Source organism: Mangifera indica, chromosome 3 (genome assembly GCF_011075055.1).
Source record: "Mangifera indica cultivar Alphonso chromosome 3, CATAS_Mindica_2.1, whole genome shotgun sequence".
In the NCBI taxonomy this organism is placed as follows: domain Eukaryota; kingdom Viridiplantae; phylum Streptophyta; class Magnoliopsida; order Sapindales; family Anacardiaceae; genus Mangifera; species Mangifera indica.
Genome location: NC_058139.1, coordinates 17,699,782 through 17,725,312, shown reverse-complemented (window position 1 = coordinate 17,725,312; position 25,531 = coordinate 17,699,782). Strand labels below are relative to the sequence as shown.

The following is a 25,531-nucleotide window of genomic DNA, read 5'->3' as shown; positions in this document are numbered from 1 at the left end:
TTTTTATGTTTTTTTAATAATAGAATTGTGTATATCCATTTTAAATATGTTTATATATTATTAAATAATTATATAATTTTAAATTATTAAAAAATTAACATTCAATTATATAAAAATATATAATTTATATATTTATACAAAAATACATGCTCTTTTTTATTATTTTTTGCTCTATCTTGTTTTTTTTTTTTTGCCCTCTCTTCTCTTTTTCCCCGCTACCCAGCCACGGTCGTCGAACTGCAAGCCCAGATTTGAACCTTTTGCCCACAAGCAAAGCAGCGGACGACATAATCTATAGCCTCGCACCACTTTTTTGACACTAATCGAAGCCAGATCCAGTCACGTCATTGTCCAAGTTAGCAATGAAGCCAGATCTGGCCTCATGATGTTTTTTTGGGTAGTGGAAAATGCTTGATCTGGCCGCACGTCGCTCTGATGGCATTGCCAAATCTGTGGAGGCAGGCTTAGCTTGTGAAAATTTTATAGTTGAAGAGGATTTTAGGGAAGAGATTGAAGTTGTACGGGTAAGAAGAGCAAAAAAATCATTGTTTGTTTTAATAAATCATTCCTGCCGTTCTCTAGCAGATCGGGAACTTCCTCTTTTGGTGTAAATCTAATTTTTCTTTTATAATTATCAAAAATTTAAATATTTTTCTTTTTATTAAATTTTATTATTATTACACAAATAAAATTATTATTTAATAAAAATATTTTATTTTTAATAATAAAATAAAATATTACCAACTAAAAAGTTTTATATTTTGAGCATCTAGGTATTGGATTTACATTGTAGCATTTTTGTGACTAGCCCAACAACATATATGGGCAGCAATCACGGCCCAATGAAAGTACATAAAAAGTGTTTAGAGTTTTGAATCGAAAAAGAACTGTTTTGAAAGAGGTCGTGGGAAAAGAAAGGATTATACAACAATAAATAGGAGGAAATCACTAGTTTAATACTCACTTTATCTTGTGTTACATTTGGATTTCAACATGTTTTACCGTATAAATATAAGTAAATGCAATTAAAAGCATCCCTATATGGATAGGAAAATTGAAAGACTTGAACAGTCCACAATTTAAAATTTTTTTTTCGCATAACCAAAATGCCTTTATTCAATACCAATACCAATACCAATTCAAAGGACAATTGTTATGTGTACAATTTTATGAATTGAACTGCTTATATCATCCCATAATAAGCACTTCCCGCACCAAATCATTCAATCTACTACTCTCCCTGCAGAATTATAAGCACAGCTCAAATTACTAACACATTGAAGAATCTTCAAATGTTCAGATGTTTTATCAATTAATAAAACTATATGTACAAATAATAGATACAAACTTGTACAGAAAAGATAATGAGTTATTATGTAATTAAGGGATTTTGAATCAAAGATAAAACTGCACCTACATATATCGTTGTTTATACATAAATTTGTGTCTATTATTTGTATCATAGTACTACTCTTTATTGAAATGATCAAAATCAAATGTAACACTCACATGGTGGTTATCTTGACCAGATGTGCAAGCCGGTCTTCTGGGTGGCAGTTGTTGGTGCGGAGTTCTCTGAAAATTACACAATTAGGTTAAGTTGTTCTGGCACATAAAAACAACATTTAGACTATGATAATACCTGGAGTTTTGGTCTCAGAGTCTCTATTGCCACTGTAGATTTCTGGTTCACTCCGGCGCCTTGCTGTTCCAAATTCAAAACCCATTTCCAGTAAAGGTATAACTTCAAAATAAGGGGACAAATCAGCTACATATTGACAACAATTTTACCTTGCATAATGCCCAATCTGCTGAATCAAAGAAGGCACGTTCATGGTCCTGTATATACCCAGTACAAAATGAATCAATTACTCAGCACTATGTTATGCAGTTCTTGAAGGCTAAACTTTTACTTACCTTGGAAATTAAAGGCTTCTTCTTGGGAACAAGGCCGCCATACTTCTTCTCCATTGTTTCCTGCTTTCGAATAAAATAAATAAAAAATTTATTCTAATTCAAACTATCTAAACTAAACAAACCAAAGTATCTAGTTAAGAAATAGAACTGGACGACCACGTTTCAATGTATAGGTGGCAAAATTTGACACGTATCATGGTTTAGTTGGTTAGGTCTAACTTTCTACAAATACAACAACAGTCGGCTGCCGACATTTCGAAGAATATTCTGGCGCAGCTTTTACCGTTGAATAACGCATACGAAGACGTAGCAAAATACTAGCCGTTGGATGTAGGGACCAGCATCCCTTTTTCTCATAGAGAAGTGCACATGGGATCACCTCTAAACCATAATTGGATTAAAACATCAACAAAATATCTTGCAACCAAATTCCACCGATTAAGTAAAATTCGGTTAAAAAATTTGAAAAAAAATAAAATTGTTGTCGTGTGACACGCCATGATACACGTGCACCAAATCCTGCAATCAGGACAGTTAGTTCTGCCATCAGGTAAATGCTACGGCTTTTGATGGCCGAGGCCAGCAACCCGAAATCCTATCATTATTATTATATATATATATATATATATATATGTTTTGCAAAAATATTATATCAAGTCATATATATTGAACAAATATATATATACATAAATTATGTAAAAATCAATGGAGTTTCTGCGTTTGTTGTACCTCTGGGGAAGAATAGAATTCTTGGGCTCTGTTGCAGTCTGCCATCTCCCAGTTGAGTTCTCCTGTCCAATCATTCATTCAAAATTATCAACTCAGCAAGAAGCGGAAAAATTAATAAAAAAAAACACAATCGCCATTAACAAACCTCTAGAAAAAGAACAGATTGTAGAAGAAAAAAGAGGAGGAGAGAGATGAAAGAGAGAAGCAACAAAATCGAAGAGATAAAAAAGAGAGAAAGGAATGAGGGAGGGTTGAGTGAAGAGGAGGATAAGAATATATCTACAGGAAGTTACTTAAGACGTTAAATACAACTTATATAGTAAATATTAATTAAAATTAAAAAAAATAATAATAAAAAACCAATAAGAAGAAGAGAGGGTTGATAAGAATAAGGTTAAGGTCCGGTGAAAACTAGCTAATAAGAGGGTGATTATATTGTAGTGTTGTAGGAGGAGGTTACTGTCTGTGTTGTTAAGCTATCAACATCGGATGGTCCATGCGGCAACCCTAAACCGTACATTTTCCATGTGAAAATATTCACGGTTACCTCAATCTTTTTCTCCCACATATTTAAATCTAAGCATTTATTATGGGATTTTTATCTTTTATTATTTCTTATATTGTGGGAACCCTTAATTAGGTATTCATTAATTTTATATAGAGTATTTCAAGCAAAAAGAAGTTGATAGTTCACAATTGCAGGGGTGGGGGAACTCATATTGAATGCTATATTTGCTAAGTTTAATGGGAGTATCAAAGTAATTAATCAATAGCCGCCAAAGTAGCCAAGGAGCCAAGGCTATTAATCTTTGGTGATTAGCAAGGGGTGGTTCATGCATCCTCATTGTAAATGCCCAATATCAATTCTATTCGAATTGGATCAAAACAAAATCATAATTCTATTTGGCCGAATAATTATTTCTTATAGGAAGTTTGATGAAACAATCATTTTTAACCTTTTAAATTTGAAAAAAAAAAAAATTGTTTAAATTATACAACTAAGTATACAAATTATATGCATAATTTTATATATAAAAAATAACATATTATTATGTGTTTAGATATTGTTTTATCTCTAATTTAAAAGTAAATAATTTATATAGTGATATATCATTATTTATATACAAAATTGTGTACATAACACTACTCTTATTTATATAGAACTTAAAAAAATGATTAAAAAATATTTAAAATTTTACTAATGCAATCTTTTCCTTCCTTTTTTAAACCAATAGATTGAGTAACAACCACATCCTTGATTCTTTCCTCCCCATGATCAGTCACCCTTAACAACCACATACTTGATTCTTTCCTCCCTATAGGTAGTCACCCGTATCTAAACTTTCTTACCTATCATTATCCTCTTTCTTACCTCCCTATAGGTAATGGCAACTATGATGCGTTTGGCAAAGAAACGATTGAGTTTTGATTGCAAGGAAAATAGGTTAGTGGTAGTTGTAGAGAGATGACAAGAGAGAATTGATACTAAAAAACCCACTGAATGGATTAAAAAAAACCTAAAGGGGGTGAATAGGTTATTTAAAAAATTAATACACAAATTAAAACTCAAACAACCAACAATAAATATAAATACAAATAAGCTTAAAGTTATAAGTTAAGGGATAAGAAAGCTCAGTTTATAGTGATTCAGAGCGTTCTCTTATAAACCTTCTATATCTACTTCTCCAAACAAACCATCTTGGAGTTTCTTTATCACTTTAAAATATTTTTTATACTTAGTTTGTTCAGGATTATGTCTAATACAATAGTTGATACAAAATTTCACCCACAAGTTTTTGAAATATTTTTGAAATGAAGTTTTGAGTACTAAATACCTCACAAAGGTTGAAAAATACAAGATAAACACAATAGTTCTCTCAAGTATTTGAGTTTGGCTTAATGAGAGAAAAAGAGTGAATGAGCATTGAAGGATTTCCACTTAAGAATATATCAATGAGTTTTTCTAACCTTTCTTCACTTCAAAATAGCTCAATTTATAGGTTTAGTATGGTTGAAACCGTAATAATATCATTGGGTTTGAAAAACTAACCATTTGACATCTGAAAGTGAAATTTTACTCTTAAAATTATGTCGAAACAAGTGACTTATTTAAATGTCATGGTCGATACCATGTTTTACGACTAAAGGTCAACCTCGGTTAGAATTTCCAATGGTCAGCTTTAATTGTTTGCCCACTTGAAGAACAGTTGACATGGATATAGAATGGTTAACATCCTTTTCAAGACTTTAACTTTTGAAAATTCTAGAAGCAAGCATGACACTGAAGTCGGGATGTTGGACGACTTGTTTAATGCCTTGTTTTTACACTAGGAACAATTGACCATCCATTAGCACGGTCGGTACAATAATTCTTGACTTTTAGTTCAGCTTGCTAAAATGATCTTCTTCCTTAGCTCTATTCACAAATGTTTAAGTACGAACAACACAAGTCTTCTGGAATGGTTGACATGATATGGTTAACTCTTTCATGTGTTGACCAGACTTGAACCCCTTGGAAGCTTGCCCAGTATTGAGATGCCCTCTTTGTGCTTGTCTTAGAAATGGTCTGGCATGAGCAGCTACTTGAATGGAATAATTGGACATGACCATTTTGAATATGGCTCAAATTCCAGAGGCATGCACGGTTAAGGAATGACATATGACATGACTTCATGAACAACTTATTTTTCTTCATGTGTCAGGCATGCCATTGATGAGCCAGTTGTTCTCAAAGTTTAAACTTGTATTTTTCACACTTTATCCATTTTGTAATATTTTACACATTCTTCGGGCATGTTAGCACTTTTAATTTACTTTTTTATCATTATCAAAACACTTATATGTTTAAAATCTTCCTATTTTTTATTGATAACAAAAACTAAGTTTAAATTATAAAAATTAAAGTGGAAAAAAATGTATTTTAACATTAAGTTTACTCCCCATTTCTGTAAGTCTTACTGAAATATTTTTGAACAAAATGCATTACCAATCCTTTAAACAAGTTCATTTTGCACATTTTCACAATTTGGGAAAAATTTTGACATAGTTTCCCCTATATTTCTTTTTTCCCCCCTTTTGTTATCAATCAAATATCAGAGAAAGCACTTCCAATATACATCAACTCAAGGCAATTCAATCACTCCTTCCCAACCTCACACCTTTGTCAACCTTACCCAATCAAGTTTCAAGAGCAAAGCATACCAACAATATCATACAAGCATTAATAAGCATCCAAACATTAAAGACATCAACTTTAAATATGATCATCAAGGCATTAAAAGCATCAACTTATAAGAATAACCATCCAAGTTTTAAGTTCCAAATTTGTATGCAAAGAGAAAAAGAAAATAATCATCTAACATCTATCATTAACATGAATAAAATTTGACAACTATGCAAAGTTGTCATGATATAATCATGTGTCTTAAAATGAAACTTATGCATGTGAGAAAACATAAAGCAAAAAAAAAAAAAAAAAGAAAGAAATGAAATGCAATATGATTATCACGACTGTTTTCAACACTGCTCAACTGCCTGAGTTGCTTGATATTGCCTCGCATCCATCGAGGTGGCTATATCTTTCAAATAATCTAAAGTTACCCCATGTTCCCAATTTTGGTTTTCCAAGGTTTCTAACCAAAGATTAATGGTGTGGAATCCTTTACCCATGAATTCCATCTAGTGCTAGAATTGACAATTAATTTGGTAGAAAGGATCCTCACATGAATCATCCCATCTTAACCTTTTCTCAACTTGAAAGCTTGCCTTTAGAATGTCATAGTTGGGAGGAATAAGAAGAGCTACAAAATCTTGATTAGCTTGAGGCATTTAGGTAGCTTTTGGAATTATTTGATCATAGCTCGATACATTCTCAAAAGGAGGTGAAGTCTATCTTACTAAAGGGGCTTTTTCTTCTTGGTCATTAATTACCCTTTGTCTCTTCAGCTTTTATGGTCTAAATTTATAGTCATCATTGTCATTCTTTTTTTAATAACTCCATCCTAACTAGGGAGTTTATCTTACTAAAAGGGTTTTTTCTTCACTCTTTTTTAACTTGATTTTGTGCTTAGAATCTTCTTTATCTAATTTCAATCCTAGTTGCACCACAGATAATGAAATCAACATCCTAAAGTGACTAGCAAACCTATCATTCCTAATGTAATATATTTGGCAAATCAACCATCATGTTGTGTCTACCCGAATCTCAATCATGGTAGTAAACATCAATTTCAAATCTTGAATTGAGATTTGCCCATTTGACTCTTAACAGGTATTCAAGTCATAAAAAATGATCCAATGAAGAACTCTATAAACAGGTTCTTCCAATTTGGTCAATTTAGAGGTATGTGAATGATAAGTTTTTCTTTCTCCCAAATCGGCCCACACTCTAGTCTGAGTAAAAGTCGAAGGCACATTCAACATGTCTTCACAATAAGACTCTAACCACTCAGAAAGCTTATCAGAAGTAACTAAATTCGCCATGCAATCTAAAATTTATTGTATAATCTAAAATATTGTCCCTTGCATCAAGTTTCAATTTTAGAAAACTACACAACTCAAACTAGATTTTTATATGCATCGTATTTGTTGAAAAATAATTTCCCCCATTTCATTTTATTTACAATCTTCATAAACTCATTTGCAATACCAATTTCTTCCAAAATTTGCATGTAAACACATCTACCAACATATACATCTTTATGCCTAATTTCTTCTAAACAATCATTATGTTCATCATTTGCAATCATAGAACCATAATAGTAGTTCGAACTCTTTGGTTGCAAGATGTATCTATTGTCATGGTTATCTTTGTTCTTGGACCTATTGGAGTTGATTTTGGAGTAAAACCCTTGAGTAACATCAGGCTACACTTAATTGAGGGTGATTAAAGTAATAATTGATGAAGCCGAGACCAATGATGGTATGAATGTCATCCTTGATGCAAGATGATGATTGAAATCGTGAGATTTGATGAGAAAAAGCAGTCAATCAAGAGAAATTAATGGGCTTAGGGTTTTAAGAATGCATGGAAACTAAAAGAAACCATCTAGTTTCCATTTATAGAGTCACGTACATGAACAACTCCAATTAGGGAGAGTTGGTCATGCCTTTTAAAACAATTTTAAGTATTAAAAAATAGAGCATGTCGGGTGTGTTATTTTAAATATGAGTCTTTATTGACTTGTATTCTAATACAATTTTTGAAAATTCGATTGAGTCAAATGTTGGAACGATCATTCCCAAAGAAGAATGTTTGTGTCATGCTTGAAAAACACTTTTCTTAGAAAATTATTCAATTTTACAAATATCAAAACACCTCAAGACATGAATCTTGGATATTTTACCAATTTAAGGACATTCAATGTGATTTGAGGTTTTACCAACTTTGAGCACAAGTTTGAACTGATTTCATTTGAATTTGCATTAAGCGTTTATGCAAATGTAAATGTAAAAACATTTATAATTAATCACAAACATTGATAATTTATACAAACATCATGCATTAAACATTCACATTACAAATCAAGCAAGAAAACATGTACATCATCACAAGCATTCTTTAGAAGTCTTCAAAAAGATATGTACTTGATTGATTTGCATTAATCATCCAAAGCTCTCTTTTAATGAAGCAAAATCTATCTTTATCAAACAGCTTGGTAAAAATATCATCAAGTTAATTAGTTATATCAACAAATTCAATTTTAATATTACCCTTGCTAACATAATCGCACAAAAAATGATGTTTAGTGTCTATATGTTTTGTTCTAGAATGCAAGATAGGATTTTTAGAAAGTTGAATGACACTTGATTATCACAAAATATGAGATTATTTTTCATTTCAAAACCAAAATCTATCAATTATTGTCTCATTCATAAAAGTTGGGCAAAACCAAAATCCATTAGTTGTTATGCCTAACTAGCCGTTGAAATATATCTAGCTTCCGTGGTAGATGTTGCTATTGAGTTTATTTCTTTAAAAACTATAGAACTAACATGTTTCTTAAAATTTATAAATACCACTTGTGCTTTTTTTATCAATCTTACATCCCTGAAATCAACCTCTAAATATTCTCTTTATTCGAAAGAAGATTACTTAAGATACCACAAACTAATGTTTGAGGTGTCCCTAAGTATGTAAAAATTCTTTTTCACAACATTTAAGTGTAATTCCATGGGATTACCCTGAAATCTAACACATAAATATACTAAATATGATATCGAGTCTAAATTTCATTAAATACAATAATGCACTTATTATGCTTCTATATGTTTTAATATCAACACTTTTACTTGCCTCATCTACATCTATCGAGGTGCTCATAGGTGTTAATTGCTCTTCTGCATCACTCATGTTGAATCTCTAGAGGTCATTGACATATTTGGATTGGTTGAGCAAAATTTCTTCTTTACGTTGTTTGATTTGAAATCCAAGGAAGTAGTTAAGCTCTCACATTAGACTCAATTCATATTCTCTCTACATCATCTTAAAATATTTTGTACATAGAGATTCATTAATAACACTGAAAATGATATCATCAATATAAATTTGCACAACTAAAATATCATGTTTATGCGTCTTGTAAATAAGATTGTACCCATCTTTCCTTTTGTAAAACTATTTTCAATTAAAAAATTGGTTCATCTTTCATAACAAGTTCTAAGAATTATTTTAAACCATAGAATGCTTTTGTAAGTTTGAAAATATGGTTTGAAATTCATGATTTTCAAAATCAGGAGGTTATTTAACATATACCTCTTTCCGTATAAAACCATTTAAAAATGCACTTTTAACATCTATTTGAAACTGTTTAAAATCTAAATGACATGCATAAGAAAGTAATATTCTAATTATTTCTAATCCAGTTATGGAAGCATAAGTTTCATCAAAATCAATACATTCTTTTTAAGAGCAACCTTAGGCAACTGATCTAGTCTTGTTTTTTACAACAACACCAATTTCATCCACCTTGTTACAGTATACCTATTTTGTGTTAATAGTGGTATGATATGTTGGCTTTAGGACTAGTTCCTATACTTTGCCATTTCAAATTGTTCCAATTCTTCTTACATAATCAATACCCAACTTTCATCTTCAAGAGCTTCTTCTACCTTTTTCAACTCTATTTGTGACAGGAATTCCACAAATTAGCATGTGTTCCTCCATGAAACTCTTGTCCTTACTCTTTGGGTAAAATCTCTAATAATCTTTCCTTCTTTGACTTTATCTTTCACCCTTGGATATGCAGATTCTCTTTGTGATACTTGAGGTTGCATGAGTTGATCCTCTTGTTCTTTAATCTCATTTTGATGATCTTCTTCTTCTTTTTCTACTTTTGGTTGAGATAAGTCTTTGATTTGTACATCTTCCATAAGCTTAATAACTTCATCCTCGTTTCTATTATCTATACACTTAAAAGATTCATCAAATACCACATATATAAATTCTTTAACTAAGAGAGTTTTTTTGTTGAAAACTTTATACGCTTTGGAGGAAGTAGAGAAACCTAAGAAATTCTCTCATCCGACCTGGCATCAAATTTTCTAAAGTTCTATTTACCATTGTTAAACACAAAGCATTTACATCTAAATGGATGAAAATATGCAATAATAAGCTTCTTTCAATAGAATAACTCATAAGGAGTTTTCTTTAGGATTGACCTCAGTAAAACTCTATTAATGATATAACATGATGCGTTAATGGCTTCACCCCAAAAATATTTTGGTAAATTATGCTCACACAATATGGTCTTAGCCATTTCTACTAATGTTCTATATCTCCTTTCAACAACTCCATTTTGTTAAGGGGTCCTAAATGCCAAAAGTTGTACTCAGTGTCATACTCATTACAAAATGATTCAAAATCTGAATTTTCAAATTCTTTGTCATGATCACTTTTAATGCTTGTGATTGCATAACCTACTTGGTTTTGCAATTTCCTAACAAATGGAACAAAGGCATTAAATGCATCGTTTTTATGTTCAAGAAGTAAAACTCAAGTAAATCTTGAAAAATCATCAACAATTACAAATCAATAATGTTTTCCACCTAGACTTATAGTTTTAGATGGTCCACACAAATGCATATGCAAAAGTTGAATGGATCTTGAAGTTAAAACACAATTTTTGGGTTTAAAACAAATTCTAGTCTATTTGCCTTTCATACATATATCACACACATGATTCTCTTTTAAAATCAATTTTGGTAAACCTTTCACTAAATTTCTTTGAGAAAGTTTTTGTAAAACATCAATACTTGCATGTCCTAATCTTATATGTCATAGCCACATGTCTTCCTCATTGGTAGACATGAGAAATAGGTCTCTAGATGCAATGTCATGCAAATTTATAATGTATACATCTAAACTCTTATAACTAATTAATGCAATTGCATTTCTACTAACAACAACAATCTTGAGACACAAAGAATAAAAAATAATTTTGAAGCCCTTATCACATAATTGATTTATACTAAGTAAATTATGTTTAAAGCCTTCAACAAATAAAACATCATTAATAGTGAACAAGGAGTTACCCATGGTGTCGATGGTGATTACATTTTCTTGGAGTTATCACTAAAATTAACATTTCCTTTATCTTTAGCCTTCAATAAGGAGAATAGACTTTTATCTCCCATAATATGCCTTAAGCATCCAATATCCAAATACCATTTGCTAAAGGATCTCAAAGAGGATTCCAAAAAAACCTATAACACAAATTCATTCATTTACTTTTTGGTGTCCAAATAGTTTAAGGTCCAACAATGTTAGTTCTAAGCATCCCTTTAGAAACCTAAACCTTTTTAATCTTAAAAGGTTTACTATTTCTAATTGGACATTGCCTAATTGAATGACCAACGAATAAGCAATATTTGCATTATACATGTAATGCATGAGGTTTCTTTAATGGTCTATGATTATTTGTAAAGGGGTTACCTCCATTATATCCTAACCCTTCTTTATTAAAACCACTTCTTTGAGATGAAACCATCTAATCTTTTTATGTCTATTTTAAATTTTTCAAACAACTCATTTAAACTAGACACTTTTTTTTTTCAATTTTCCATGTTCATCTTTAATGCGTGTCAATTCTTTCAAGCATGATTCATTTTCAATGGATATATCTTCAAACTCAATTTTCAATTCATTATGCTTATGTGAGAGTGTGTCATGTTCCTTTTTAATGCATACTAATTGTTTCTTTAATACCTTATATTTAGCTTGCATGCATTCATATTCTTCCATTAATAAATCAAATATATCTTGTAATTCATTTAAAGAGTATGAGTTTGAATCATTTACCTTATCCTCTGAATCAATCTTGGCAATAAAGCATATGTTGACCATTTCTTCCTTAAACTTACTTTTATTAATAAAGTCATCACTTCTACTCTATGTGGTGACAAAGACTTTCTTTTTCAATTATTTCTCTTTCTTGTCATTCTTCCTCTTTCTTAATAGGTAATCTTGTCCAATATGGCCTAGTTTTTGCCCTCATAACAAATTATGTCATTATTGCTCCTTTCATCATCTTTCTTTTATTTTCTTTTTTTTCTTTTATTCCTCTTTGATCTTGATAGATATTTATTGGACCTCTTAGCTAGAAGGCTCATATCATTTTCATCCATGGAAGAGTTTCCTTCCTCTTCAATCGCATCTACAACCTTTAAGGTAATATCCTTCAATGCCTTGGTTTCCTCCCCTTTTAGTTTTCTTTTAATCTCACAAGTGAGAAGACTTCCTATGAGCTCATCTAGACCCATCTTGCTAAGGTCCTTATACTCTTTAATTATCATTACCTTTATAGTCCATGAGTCTAGTAATGATTTTAATATCGTTTTTACCAATTTGACTTTTTCAAATCTTTTTCTAAGCCCTTTGAAATCATTTACCAAGTTAGAGAAGCATTTATACATATCGGTGATGTTCTCTCTAGACTTAATCTTGAATAGCTCGTACTCACAAAATAGAAGCTTAATCTTTGATTCCTTAACTTAGTTTGTTCTTTTATGTGTTGTTTGAAAGATAGGCCAAATTTTTCTACCAATTCACAAGCCAAAACACGAGTGAATTATGTTGCATTAAGAGCACGAAATAAGATGTTAATTGCCTTAGCATTTAAACTCATCATCTTTTCATTTTCTTCATTAAATTCATTTCATCTTTTAGTTGATTCATTCTAGGGTCCATTGATACTAGGTTTCCATCTTCAATAATTCTCCAAAGTTTAAAATTAGTAGACCTAATATGTAATCTCATTCTAATCTTCTATTGTGTGTAATTAGTGCCACTAAATAAAAGAGGTCATGTTGTGCATTGGCTTTCAACAAAAATGAGTGTAAAAGTGTTATCTATTCAAAAATATCTTTTGACTCTAAAAATCATTAGATTTTATCAAAAATACAGCCAAAACTTCAATACCAATTGAAAAACCTTTTGAATTGATAAAAGGAACCTAAAGGAAGGGTTGAATAAGTTCTTTAAAAAAATTAATGCACAAATTAAAACTCACGCAACCAATAATAAATACAAATAATTGAGCAAAAAAACAATAAATACAAACACAAAAAAGCTCAAAATTAAAAGTTAAGGGATTAGAAGAGCTCAGTTTAGAATGGTTTGGAGTTTTCTCTTGCAAACCTTATAAGTCCACTTCTCCAAACAAACCATTTTGGAGTTCCAACATCACTTGAAAATTTTCTTTATATATAGTTTGTTTGAGATTTACCTAATACAATAGTTGATATGAGATCTCACATACAAGTTTTTTAAATAAATTTTTGAGTATTAGATGTCTCACAAAGGTTGAAAATACAAGATAAGCACAATGGTTCTCTTAAGTATTTGAGTTTGGTAAAGAAAAGAAAGAGAGTGAATAAGCTTTAAAGGATTTTTGCTTAAAAGTTTATCAATAAGTTTTTCTAACCTTTCTCTGCTTCAAAATAGCTCAATTTAAAGGATTTTTGCTTAAAAGTTTATCAATAAGAAAGAGAGTGTGGCTGAAATCCTAATAGTGTCATTGGGTTTAAAAAACTAGTCATGTAACACTTACAAGTAAGCTCAAAGGTATTTCATTCTTTTCTTAGTTTTTTTAAATATAGCAATAAGTGATTTCAAGGATACACGCTCGTGTATGGAGGCATACACAATCATGTATAGTCAGCAGAAAGTTAATAAGTGGATTAGATTATAATCGCAATAAAACAAAAAGTTGCCTTAGTTGTGCAACTAGACATGCGGTCATGTATGGTTCATACATGCCTATGTATCTCATCTTGGAGATAAAACTAAAAATCGATCAACCTTAATTTTCTCACATTTGTTTGCTTCCCAATTATTTAAAAAGTGAGAGAGTATGAGAGAGGAGCCTATGTGTAACATTCCCCTCTAGAAGTACTACCCACCAAAGGAGAAATGTTACGAATTAATATCTGGAGTGTCTATATTTTTTTTTTCTTTTAAAATACTTTAACATGAATGCATCATTAAAAGTGTTTAGAAATTATTTTAAGAAAACTAAAAATTTGAAAGCGAACAAAAGATATATATATTCATCTGAAAACTCATCTAAAAGCATTTGAAAACGTTGAGTAATCATATACAACTGTATCATTATCTCAAAAAGTCAAGAATCAATAAGAACACGCGACTATATGCATGTAATATAAACAAGAGATAACCTGCTCCAACTGAATTTACCTACGCTAACCTGACCGTGCCTCGCAGTTACCTCGATCACATGTACCTGCAATCATGAAAGAAAAGGAAGTGAGAGATAAAAACACTCAGTAAGGGGAAAGAATCAAGTAAACTATCTCCTTTCCTGTTCTAACTCACTCTCGGGACTCAACCTCATATCATAACCTCTATAAGAGATTGAAGGGATAATCTAGTTCATTCTTTACTATTTGGGTCATACTTTGTCCCATTTGGTGTCTATTTAATACTTTCTAGAAGCTAACTATAGGGATTTGACCCTTTTCTAAGCTCGAGCTCTCTTTCTTTCTTTCACTACACCATTTTTGAATCTGAATTGAGTTCTACTACGAGTATGCTCTACTACGAGTAGACCCTACTGGGGGTCTATGTCCTACTACAGATGTGCCCTACTATAGGCGGTGTAATGTAAAGTGTCCCCTCATAGTTTATAGCATGCATACGGGTCTTATATCTTACTAATTTTGCTTCCATCTAAATTTATTCATAACTCACTAGACATTACTCTTGGGACGACCCCTGAGTCTTGAGCCCTAAATTCCTTTTCTTATTTTTCTTTCTTTTCTTCTTCTTTTCTTTTTTCTCTCCTTTCTTTCCTTTCCTTTCCTTTCTTTTCTTTCTTTTCCTTTCCAAAACTGTGAAATACTGTTCACAACCTTGTTCATTTGACAGGGAAACCTTCTTTTTCATACAATTTCACAGTCCAAACGGTTTCTAATTCATACAAGTTATATATCGTTGAAAAGAGTATTCAAATAGCTTTCCAAAAAGCTATAATATCACTCATAATTCATTAGATAAGGCAGTCAAAACATGAGATGAAATCAGTGGCAAAAACTGCCTCCTCTATTTATTTGGTAAAACAGTCCTTATGGTTCATACAATATTTGACAGTCCAAATGATCTCTAATTCATACAAACTATATATCATTGGAAAGAGGGTTCAAAGATCTTTCCAAAAAGATATAATAGCACTCATAAATCATTAGATAAAATAGTCAAAACGTGAGATGAAATCAGTGGCAAAAATTGCCTCCTCTGTTTATTTGGTAAAGCAGTTCTCGTGGTTCATACAATATTTAGTAGTCCAAATGATCTCTAATTCATACAAGCTATATATCATTGGAAATAGGATTCAAAGAGCTTTACAACAAGATATAATAGCAATCATAAATCATTAGATAAGATAGCCAAAACATGGGACGAAATCAGTGGCAAAACGGTAAATATTATACAACTTTCTGCCATGAACAAAATCACACACATAGACATCCCAAATGGCAAAACAACCTTTCTCAACTTCAAAATCATCATTTATAACATAGATCCAAGGAACCAAAAGCCTAAAACATGCAACATATCAAAGATGATACCCTTTACCTTATTTCAAGCCAATCTTTGCTAAGCATGCTTATGTGAATAAAACAAGTTATGTGAATAGAACAAGGATGAAATGGATACCATATGTGAATAGAACAAGTTATAAGCATGCTTAGTTTATGTATTATATTATGGTTTTATGTTTCGGCTTGAAAGATCTTTATCTTAGATTTGATGTTATGAGATTTTATGTATGTGTGTTGTGGTTAAAAAGATGCTGAAAATATTATGTCTAGGATATTTAAAGATGGTTGTTGTGTTTTGACTTTGTGTGTATTATCGAGATCGTAATCAAAAAGGCAAAGAAATCCTAAGGTGTAGTTTTCAAATCACAACACATAGGCATGTATGGGCCCATAAACGTTTATATGTCATTCCAAAATTTTGAAAACCTAAAGATTTTGTGCTCGTTTTGAGGGGAAAAAATGCATAGTCGTGTGGTATAGGACATACGCTCTGTATAGCTTTCTAAAAGTGAATGACGTGTGTTAGAGGACACATGGCTCATACATGTGGATCCAAGTGCACAGAAGTATGCCTAAGTCACCTCCCTATGTGCACTACTCTATACACGACCAGGTGTTGAGTGTTACATATGGTTCAAAAGGCACATGAATGAGGTTTGAGAAGCACATGACCATGTACCTTTCGATAAAGGTAAAGGACATTTATACCCTTAGGCTATATGCATAAAAGGGCAAACGTTATGTAAGAAGGATAATAACCTAATAGAGGATGAAGAATTCAGAAAAGATATAGATGAGGTGTCAGATTATATAAACGATGAAACAAGCTCAGATCAAGTCAAATTTGAGTTAAAAAGTTAGTAACCTTAAGGCTAATGTCACACAACTATATAATCACCAATTATATGTATAGTGATATTATTTGTGGAGCAATAAGGTTGGATACCTATAAGATGCATCATAGACTCAATGCCAAGGCGCATAGCCACCTAATTCAGTTCAAACATGTATAAAAAGATGTGGCTTTTAGATATTCTTCATGTGATTAACAGGATGCATTACTTATATACCTAAGATAGAAGTAATCTTCAAATGGTTAATCAACAGTTTTGATCAGCTTATGTAGTAAGGGATGAAGCTATTATCAAAGATTTTCCTATGTAATCAAAGTGTCCTAGTTAGATAGCTTAATAGGTCATTTGGCATATACACAAGGCACCATAGTAGCTTTCACCAGGGTATCAGATATGTCGATTCTAGCTTGGGTCACTATAGTTTTCGTGAATGACCCATGTCAGGGCATCGAGGTACTATGGTATGACAATATTTAGCTTATAAATACAACACAAGTTTTACTGCTAGACAGTTTAATAGCTATGGATATCAAAAGGTCTCCACTTACTAACTTTTACTCACATGTTTCCTTTGTATGTTTTGTTAGTAGAGGTAAGTAGTGAGACAAGTAGGGATCTAATGGTCCAATGTACAGTTACATGAGGAGAGGGGTTTTTATTATTCAATTTATCAGACTTATATTTTTCATTACTACTATTACTATTTTATTATCATTATTGTTACTATCAGTATTTCCAAACATTTGGGGTTTTATAAACATTTATTAATAAAATGTTTTTATTGTATCACCTTTTTGCACGTTTTATAGTTTTGACCATGCATTAAAGTTTTGATATAGTTTCATTGCACATGTGTTTTTTGGTATTTTCCCATCAATGGTATGTATCTGGATAAAGAAGTTACATTTATGGTACCAAAGCATAATCTTGATTCCCAAAAAGGTGAAAAGTTTTATGTGTTTGAAAAATGCATATATAGTTAAACAAGAAAGTAGCCTCTTTTGTAGCATTGCCTGCCCCTACATGTTTGCCACTATAAGTACAATATACTTACTTTCATATTAAAAGTAATATATGCATAAAGATTATTATGATTTTAGGATAAGGAAATCCAGGAGATTAATTAGAGATGCCCTAGAAGTCCCTATCAAGAGAGGAGCCAAGCTGAGGCTCAGAGACAGGCATCCGACGCACCAGTTATGCCATCTATTAATAGTGCTACCATCCATTAGATTATGGATGTGGTTTTAAGGTAAAATAAAGAGGTGTTAACTAGTGTAGGGTATTCAGCCAAAGCCTTAGTAATGCCAAAGTAGTATTCAAAAATAACGACACCCTTCCAATAAAGTAAGGGGAGTGCAGGAACACCTTAAGTAAAGATTGGGGGTAATAATAGAAGACAGCCATATCCTATCTATAACATGTCTAGTCATCATTAGTTGTCAAATTTCAGAGGTAGTGTAATGTCAATAGGAGTACCAACTGAAGAGTGGTTGGAGGTAGTAAAGGATGTCATAAGGATCTACTTGATGACAAATACTAATAAGATCCAATATATTAGTCTCCTATTGAAAGATGATGCTAAGGTTTAGTGGCAAGCATTATATGAGACCTGTTGAGTTTCAGAGATATCATAGGTAGATTTTAGATAGGCTTTTGAGTTAGAGTATGTTTTAGCTAACATCATGTATAGGAATTAGATTTCCAAGATTTAATGTATATTGTCATTTTTTTAATTTTTTCGTAATTTTAGTAAGGATAAATTAGTAATTCACAATGAAACCTAATGGTTTTTTATTAATTGAATGCACGAAGGACGAGCAAATGAACTTTCCAAAATTGATAAGTGAGAACTTGTCCATTCTATTTCTTGTAATAATGACTCTTTATATTTATGAAGAACAAGTTACAGTATAAACAAGAACCAACAAAACTTAAGGTACCAATTCATTGAAACAAAGAAAATATATTGAAATTCAATACCTTGGAGTATAAAAAAATCCTTATAACATTTAATGCTATTATTATCTTAAAATAGTGCTAGTGTTTTGTCTCTTTTTTCCTCTTGCTTTTGCAGTGTCGAAAGACGACCAACTAGACCATATATCTATGATATCATTTGACGGGAGCTTTTCCTATCAAATTTATAAAATTACTAAGATTTGATCTCCTCCAAAGTTGCTTGAAGTGAAATTGAATGCTTGATATCTCCAATGTGAATGTTATGTTCACCCATTGGAATTCTTCGAATTCCGAATTGATCAACAAGACTTAGGTGCTTGCACACATCAACATTAACCTTAACTCTTTGTTGCGACCCAGCAACAATGTGGACTTTCTCAAAGCCTATTAGTTGCTTACTTGCAGACCATTTTCCGGCTGGTGGCTCTGAGAAGACAAGAAGAGTATGTGTCCCATCCAAGGAGCCAGTGTTTTTAACATCAACATGGAAACCTAACGAGAGTTTATTGCAATTTGTATGTGTGACCCTAATGGCATTGCTTGATAAACTGGAGTTCTTGATGGCATTGAAACTTGTTGCAAGAGAAATTGACACTTCTTCTGGGGCTGTGGCTAAATTGTGCGCAAATGTAGTATAGCTCAATCCATGACCAAATGGGTAAACAACATTGCCCTTATAGAATCGATAAGTCCTTCCAGGATAGCCTCCTGATGGGTCAGCTCTCATGCCCATATTTGTCATTGGGACCTTGGCTAAATAGTCCTCTGGATACCATGTCATTGGCAGTTTTCCTCCTGGATATAGAAAAAGTAAAACGAATTAGTTAGATGTACATGTTGCTTTTTTTGAAGAAAATTTAGTTTTTGTTAAAATGGAAACCTGGATTAGTTGTTCCAAACAGAACATCAGCAATGGCAGCACCACCAGCTTGTCCAGGATAACCGACCCACAAAATGGCACTAACACGAGGGTCATTTTTAGCAAATGTGACATCAATGGGACCGCCGCTCATCAATACCAACACAGTCGGACCTCTTGAGGCCTTCGACACTCTGGCTACAAGCTCTTGTTGCAGTCCTGGCAATAGCAATCCAGTTCTGTCCTTAAATTCTGCTTCTATGGATTGGTCCAGGCCCATCACCAAGACCGTTGCATCGGCCTGGCGGGCTGCTGCCTCCGCTGCTCCAAATTGTTGGTTCCCCTTGCAAGCAACGCCTGAGCAACCTTCCTGGTGAATGGTCTTCGCATATCTTGAAATCCCTTGTACAGGACTAACGTAACCACAAGCAACACCTGAAAATTATCTGAAACTTTTAACTAAGATACCATAGTAAACAAGTATTCAATCGTGGATTATATTCATACCTGCATAGTTACCAATCATTGTTACAGTAGCATCGGAATTGGGCCCTATAACTGCTACAGTATGATGACGCTTAGTAGAAAGTGGTAAAGAAGGCCCTGAGTTCTTCAACAAAACAATGCCCTGTCTCGCGGCCTCGAGAGCGAGGTGTTTGTGAGCCTCGGTGCAAACATCTCTTGGGCCCAGCTTTCCAAATGGTTGGGCCGACGGCTCACCATCAAACATGCCCAGCCTCATTTGGACCGTTATTGTATTGGCTAAAGCCAGGTTTACATCGTCCTCTTTTAGCAATCCTGTCCTCACGGCCCCCTCTGTGTGGACTGCCAGGAAAGGCCCGCAGTCCAAATCTAAGCCTGCAAGTTTCCCAAAGTCCCAGCAGCTTCAACAACTCCACCCAAATCAATTAATTTTTCTCAAAAATACAAATTGAGGGAGTCATTATTTTCCTAACCTGCCTTGATGGTATCCGCAGCTGCTTCCTCTGGTGTGTCGGTATAGTGCTGATTATCATATAGGACTCCAACAGAGTCACAATCTGAGACGATGTATCTGTTTGGGCCCATATAAAAAATTTTTTTTTAAAAATGTCAGATCAAGATAAAGAGCCTTCCATATGGTTGACTCCCAAAATCAAAGCTGATAATTAAGAGCAATAAGTTCCACATAAAATAAAATGGAACTCACCCACTAAGCCTCCATTGGCCGCGAATTGTGTTCTTGAGAAGATCAGGATCAGCACAAGTGGGTTTTCCGTTGACTTGATTATAAGAACACATAACACCGGCAACTTTCCCTTCTATAACGCATGACTTGAATGGCACATTATAAGTGTCTTCTAAATCCTGCTTGCTTACCTGCACTTATCATAGTTAATATAATTTTATCTTTTCTTGGTTATGAAATTATAGTATTTATTGATTATAATTTCAAAGAATAGCCCATAATTGACAGCTAATAAAAAGAAAATGATAAATTATTGGGCCACCAGAATGGTCCTACAAACTTTACATTAATGAAATAATAATGTTAACTGCAGATGATAATCTCATTTTCCATCTGTGTAGACAATTTATTAAAGAATTAAATTTCTTACCCTAGCATTAAAGTGGAAGCGATCAACGCCCTTCCAGTTATCAAGATCATAGGCTGTGTAATGTTTACAACATGCAGCAACTTTAAGCCTGTTTCTTTTAAAGATGCCTTGCAGTCCCTTCACATAACTGGCAGCATATTTTCCAGCTACAACAGGATCCTCACCGGGAGTCTCTTGGCCCCTTCCCCATCTGGGGTCCCGAAATATGTTCACATTTGGACTCCAAAATGTCAAACCAGCCATTCCTCCATTGTACATTGCTCTTGCTTCATCAGACACCACCTGCACCCCCCCAACATCAGCAACAATAGACTATCAATCAGTTACCTTTCGTTTAAGTCAAGATATCTTATTTAAAGAAAAAGATTATAAAATGGAGTTATTTATTTGCGGCTATATATATGGGATCCTAATGAGCATGGAGCCGCAGCTAAAAATAGCAGGTAAATGCTTGCAAGTTAGACTCTGCTACATGTTGCATGTTTGTATGCGATCTTACTTTTATCCACAATTTGATAAATTTTATTATTCTTTTCTGAAAGCTTTAGTTGTTATAATCAATCAATAATATTCTCTCTTTTGTCTCGTCCGTATTATATTATAATTATTAATATGGAGACTACTTTTTCCTAACTTTTATTTCATTAATTTATCATACAAATCCAAATCTAACAACCCATTACACATCTTTATAATGGATTTATTCTTACGGGGCTACTGCAAGTGCCACTCAATAATATATCAAAGTTTGTGGCTACGGATTTAGTTCATTGAAGCAACTTTCAGTAGGTACATATAATTGTTGTGACTAGCCCGTGATTATGACTTTTCTGAATAAATGGCCACTCATTTCAACTTTTCCTCTGCTTTTTAGCGTATTTAGATGGTGACATTGCTCCTAAAACTAATTAATTTATGTATTGTTGAAGGAGGTTACCATAATAGACTCTTATCATTCACGAATTTGGTAAATGAATTAATTGACTTGAAAAATTAATATTTGCCTTTCTTCCAAGGCATCATTAGCGGAGAGTTCAAACATTTCTAATTACTTTTGTTTGATGAAAAATCACAAATTTTGATCAAAGATGTAAGATGTTGAATGGAGAAAGAACCATACCCGTCCGATTTCCTCCCACAGTGACTGATTGAAAGAAGCGGCGGTGGTGATGACTTGAGGGAAGCTAGTAGCTCCCGGAAAGGCCCCACCGAACTTAGTTCCAGGACCCACATTTGACACGCCATGAAGAGCCTCGGACCACCACTCGTATCCTTGAATTCCAAGCCTGGGCACAGCCGCTGCATTGTTCACAAGTAGCCGGACTTTCTCCTGCAGTGTCAGCCGTCCAATCAAGTCCCTCACTCTCACGTGAATGGGCAAAAACGCCCGGCAGAACCTCAGACTCTTGGTCACCCCATTTCGAGGGTCGCATGCAAAAGGTGAACGTGAGTGTACAGGAACAAATATAGAGTTAAAAGTTAAAAGAAGAAGCAGAACGAGTGTTTTTGGGAGAAGTGAAGAAGAAAAAGAATAGTGTTTGATAAAACTCTGAATGGTTGGCATGTTTCAGTAGAATAATAAGAGAGCAATTGTTTGTTTTTGTATATGTGTTTTGTTCTAAAATGAAGCCGCTTATATAGAGAAAAAGTTAGTCTCTGAATGACTAGGTTACACGTCGATTATTTCGAAGATAAATTACACAGACGCAGCCTCCCTCTAAGTGAGTGAGTTTAGCACGTATTTAGCTATAGCGACTAGCTAGCTAAGACTGATAAAAGAAAATAAAAGACACAAACAAAATGGAAAAAAGGAGATTCATACCTCAGTAGTAAATAAATAACTATTTCCGCCATAACTATAAAGCTGATAAAACTAAAAACTGATTCCATATAAAAGTTTCACAACTTGGTGGATTGGTGGTTGGTGGTCACTGGTCACTGGTCACGGACGTGCGAATCTATTTCTTCATCTGTACTTGTTCCCACTCAAACACCCAATACGTTCATTCATTAAATTTTGCAATAGAATATTATTGGACCGTCATAAATAATTTAAAATATAACTAAATAATATCAAAGTATGGTAGATGTATAGATATACAAGCCCGTCCTTTGCGTGGTGCTATATTCTTACTCTTGATTGAACATTTTTCAGCAGTGATGTCAGAGCTATAAACCTTCAAGCATGTGATATAAAATGGCCACTGTAGAATTAATCTCGTGACTGGCCAACAGTTTTCAACATTTAGATTTATGACATGTGAACTTTTGTCTGGCTACTAATTAATCAAACTCTCGAGCACTCTTTACTCATTGTATATTTTAGAAGCTGATTAATTAATTACTTTACCCAGTTGAGAAGTATCGTAGATTAAAGTATATATAGGCTTGTTTTTTCTTTGTCATTTATATATTTTTAAGGGTAATTATTAAATACGCTCTTGGGTCATACGATAGACAGATAGTTGGAGTCAATGATGGAAATATTATATGGGATCAGTGTAACATCCAAAATGATTTAAATTCAATAAAAGAAATCGTAAATGGGGACCCAGAATGGTGTATGTGCCTGTGGAATATTATCATTTGGATATTGTATTTGAACAGAATGGATTATTCTTGTTTATTCTTTTTGCTACCATAAAACAACACAAAGGTCCATCAAAAAATGACAATCAATAATTATAATTTACAATATGCATGGATTACCAAACAAGTTTGAAAAGAAATAATACCAACGACAAAATAATAAGAGATGAGTAATCTTCAAGACACTGAGTTTTTGGTTTTAGTTTTCAAGTAATTATTATCAGAGATAAACAATTTATTTTTTAAATAAGATTTTGAAATTTAGGGATGTTCCCTTCTTGTTCAAGAATTTTAATATGTTTAATCAAGAAGATGACTAATTTTCATAGTAAAAATTTTATTTTTGGCAGTCATATTCCTCATTCATGGCCACATAGTGATGATGGAAAACCACTCACCATTCATATTTTTTTGCATTATCAGTTCTAATTGTAAATCCTGGAGTCCTGCCATGATTGGGGCCTTTAGTGACAGAAATGTTGAATATCAAATTCTTTTATCACATTTTCAAAATTCGAATTTGAATATCAAATTTCTTGATTGAGAAAATATTATCCTGTAATTTCAAAACTTTGAGGTTTGAATAAGTCATATATTGCTTCATATATATGTTTTCCTTTTTATATCTTAATTAATGTTAATGATAAACATCCAATCTCAAGTGGCCATCTCCCATTAGTGTTAACTTGTAGGCTAAATTTGGGTTTGATTTTTTTAAATAGTAAGACTTTCTACACTAATAATGAATACCAATTTGTATATAAAAAATTTAGGATATTAATTAAAATAGACACAAAAGTTTATGCTTAAACCTTTGTAGGCAAACTTTAAGTGATTTTACTTTTCTAAGCAAATTTAATTTTTATTTCAATAATATCCCTCTCTGCTAATTACGTTAGATTCAGTATAATTTTTCTTCAATAACCTTTCCTTTGCAGCATACTCTACATTTGGTAACTTATAATCCGAAGATTCAAAAACTTATTTGAAAACGGATCAATTTTTGATGTCACACAAATCGGAATGAAAAGATAAACATAAGTGTGAAGAGTGCATGCGGGTGTGAAAAATGCGTAAGTGCATGCGAGTGTGAATAGTGTAAGTGAGTACGAAAGAATGTGATTTCGATGCAAAAAATGCAAGAGATTAAAAAGGCATTCGACACAATATATCCAAAAAACCAAAACCTATTCCTATTCCTTACCTAAGCAATACTCCATCGATTCACATTCAGATAATAGATGTCAGCAAACACTATTCAACAATGTCGTCTAATTCATCTAAGGTAAGTCTAATTCCTTTGCATTGTTAAAATTGAAAAGGTATTTTATTCCTCGGTTTAGGGATGTTTGAAATGGTTATTTTTTTCTCAATTTCGATTATACTATTGCGTTTGGTTTAGAGTTGTAGGTTGTGATTTATTTTGGTTTAAAGTTATAGGTTTCAATTATAATGTAGTGTATTTTGTCGAATTTACTGTGTTGTGTTGTCAGTGACAAAGAAGAAAGGTTGATTATGGCCTCACTCGTCGCACTCACCCACACTTTTTGCACTCACATGCACCCACACGCACTATTTGCACCTCTTTGCACCCATTCGCACCTGCACTTACTTCTTCACACCCAAACACACTCGTCGCACTTGCACTAACATAATGGATTATTTTGTTTTGGGTTTAAATGATTTAATGTTACAAAATTTTTTTAAAAGGATTTCTCAGGGAATTCCAGGGTACAAAGATGTTATGGAGTACATTAGTGATAAAGAAGAATATGATAATGCTCGTGTCCTTATAAGATCTCCTCCAAAAATCCAATCTCTACAATCAAAAAAATCAAAGTACACCTATTCATAGGCATCAAAGTACACTTATATGTAGTCCTATCACATCAGGTACACCTATGCACAGCGTTGTCATGTCATCATCTCGGTCGACCAAAGAAACATTCCCCTATGTGGCTACC

At 32.8% G+C, this 25,531-nt stretch overlaps 2 protein-coding genes across 2 annotated transcripts; both read right to left on the bottom strand.

The window, feature by feature from the left end:
- Positions 1-1,074: 1,074 nt before the first annotated feature.
- LOC123210676 lies at positions 1,075-3,024 on the bottom strand. The gene is made up of 7 exons (XM_044629150.1): positions 2,792-3,024; positions 2,647-2,708; positions 1,918-1,977; positions 1,792-1,839; positions 1,643-1,705; positions 1,510-1,575; positions 1,075-1,240 (listed from the first exon to the last, which is right to left on the bottom strand). Exons 2-7 carry the CDS (start codon positions 2,689-2,691, stop codon positions 1,232-1,234), a joined length of 291 nt encoding a protein of 96 aa, XP_044485085.1. The 5' UTR covers positions 2,692-2,708; positions 2,792-3,024; the 3' UTR covers positions 1,075-1,231.
- A 15,485-nt stretch (positions 3,025-18,509) lies between these two features.
- Positions 18,510-22,597, bottom strand: LOC123212065 (beta-D-xylosidase 1-like). Its single transcript, XM_044631100.1, has 7 exons — positions 22,099-22,597; positions 20,979-21,260; positions 20,570-20,739; positions 20,337-20,434; positions 19,888-20,238; positions 19,402-19,815; positions 18,510-19,316 (listed from the first exon to the last, which is right to left on the bottom strand). The coding sequence occupies exons 1-7, from the start codon at positions 22,540-22,542 to the stop codon at positions 18,715-18,717; spliced, it is 2,361 nt and encodes a 786-aa protein (XP_044487035.1). The 5' UTR covers positions 22,543-22,597; the 3' UTR covers positions 18,510-18,714.
- Between the last annotated feature and the right edge of the window lie 2,934 nt (positions 22,598-25,531).

Excerpts from the sequence above, each read along its gene's own strand:
- LOC123210676 (XM_044629150.1), bottom strand. The coding sequence starts at position 2,691 with ATGGCAGACTGCAACAGAGCCCAAGAATTCTATTCTTCCCCAGAG. Across the intron at positions 1,978-2,646 it reads AATTCTATTCTTCCCCAGAG|GAAACAATGGAGAAGAAGTA; the intron begins GTACAACAAACG and ends ATTCGAAAGCAG. Across the intron at positions 1,840-1,917 it reads AGAAGCCTTTAATTTCCAAG|GACCATGAACGTGCCTTCTT; the intron begins GTAAGTAAAAGT and ends GGGTATATACAG.
- LOC123212065 (XM_044631100.1), bottom strand. The coding sequence starts at position 22,542 with ATGCCAACCATTCAGAGTTTTATCAAACACTATTCTTTTTCTTCTTCA. Across the intron at positions 21,261-22,098 it reads TGTGGGAGGAAATCGGACGG|GTGGTGTCTGATGAAGCAAG; the intron begins GTATGGTTCTTT and ends GGGGGGGTGCAG. Across the intron at positions 20,435-20,569 it reads GGCCAATGGAGGCTTAGTGG|ATACATCGTCTCAGATTGTG; the intron begins GTGAGTTCCATT and ends GGGCCCAAACAG.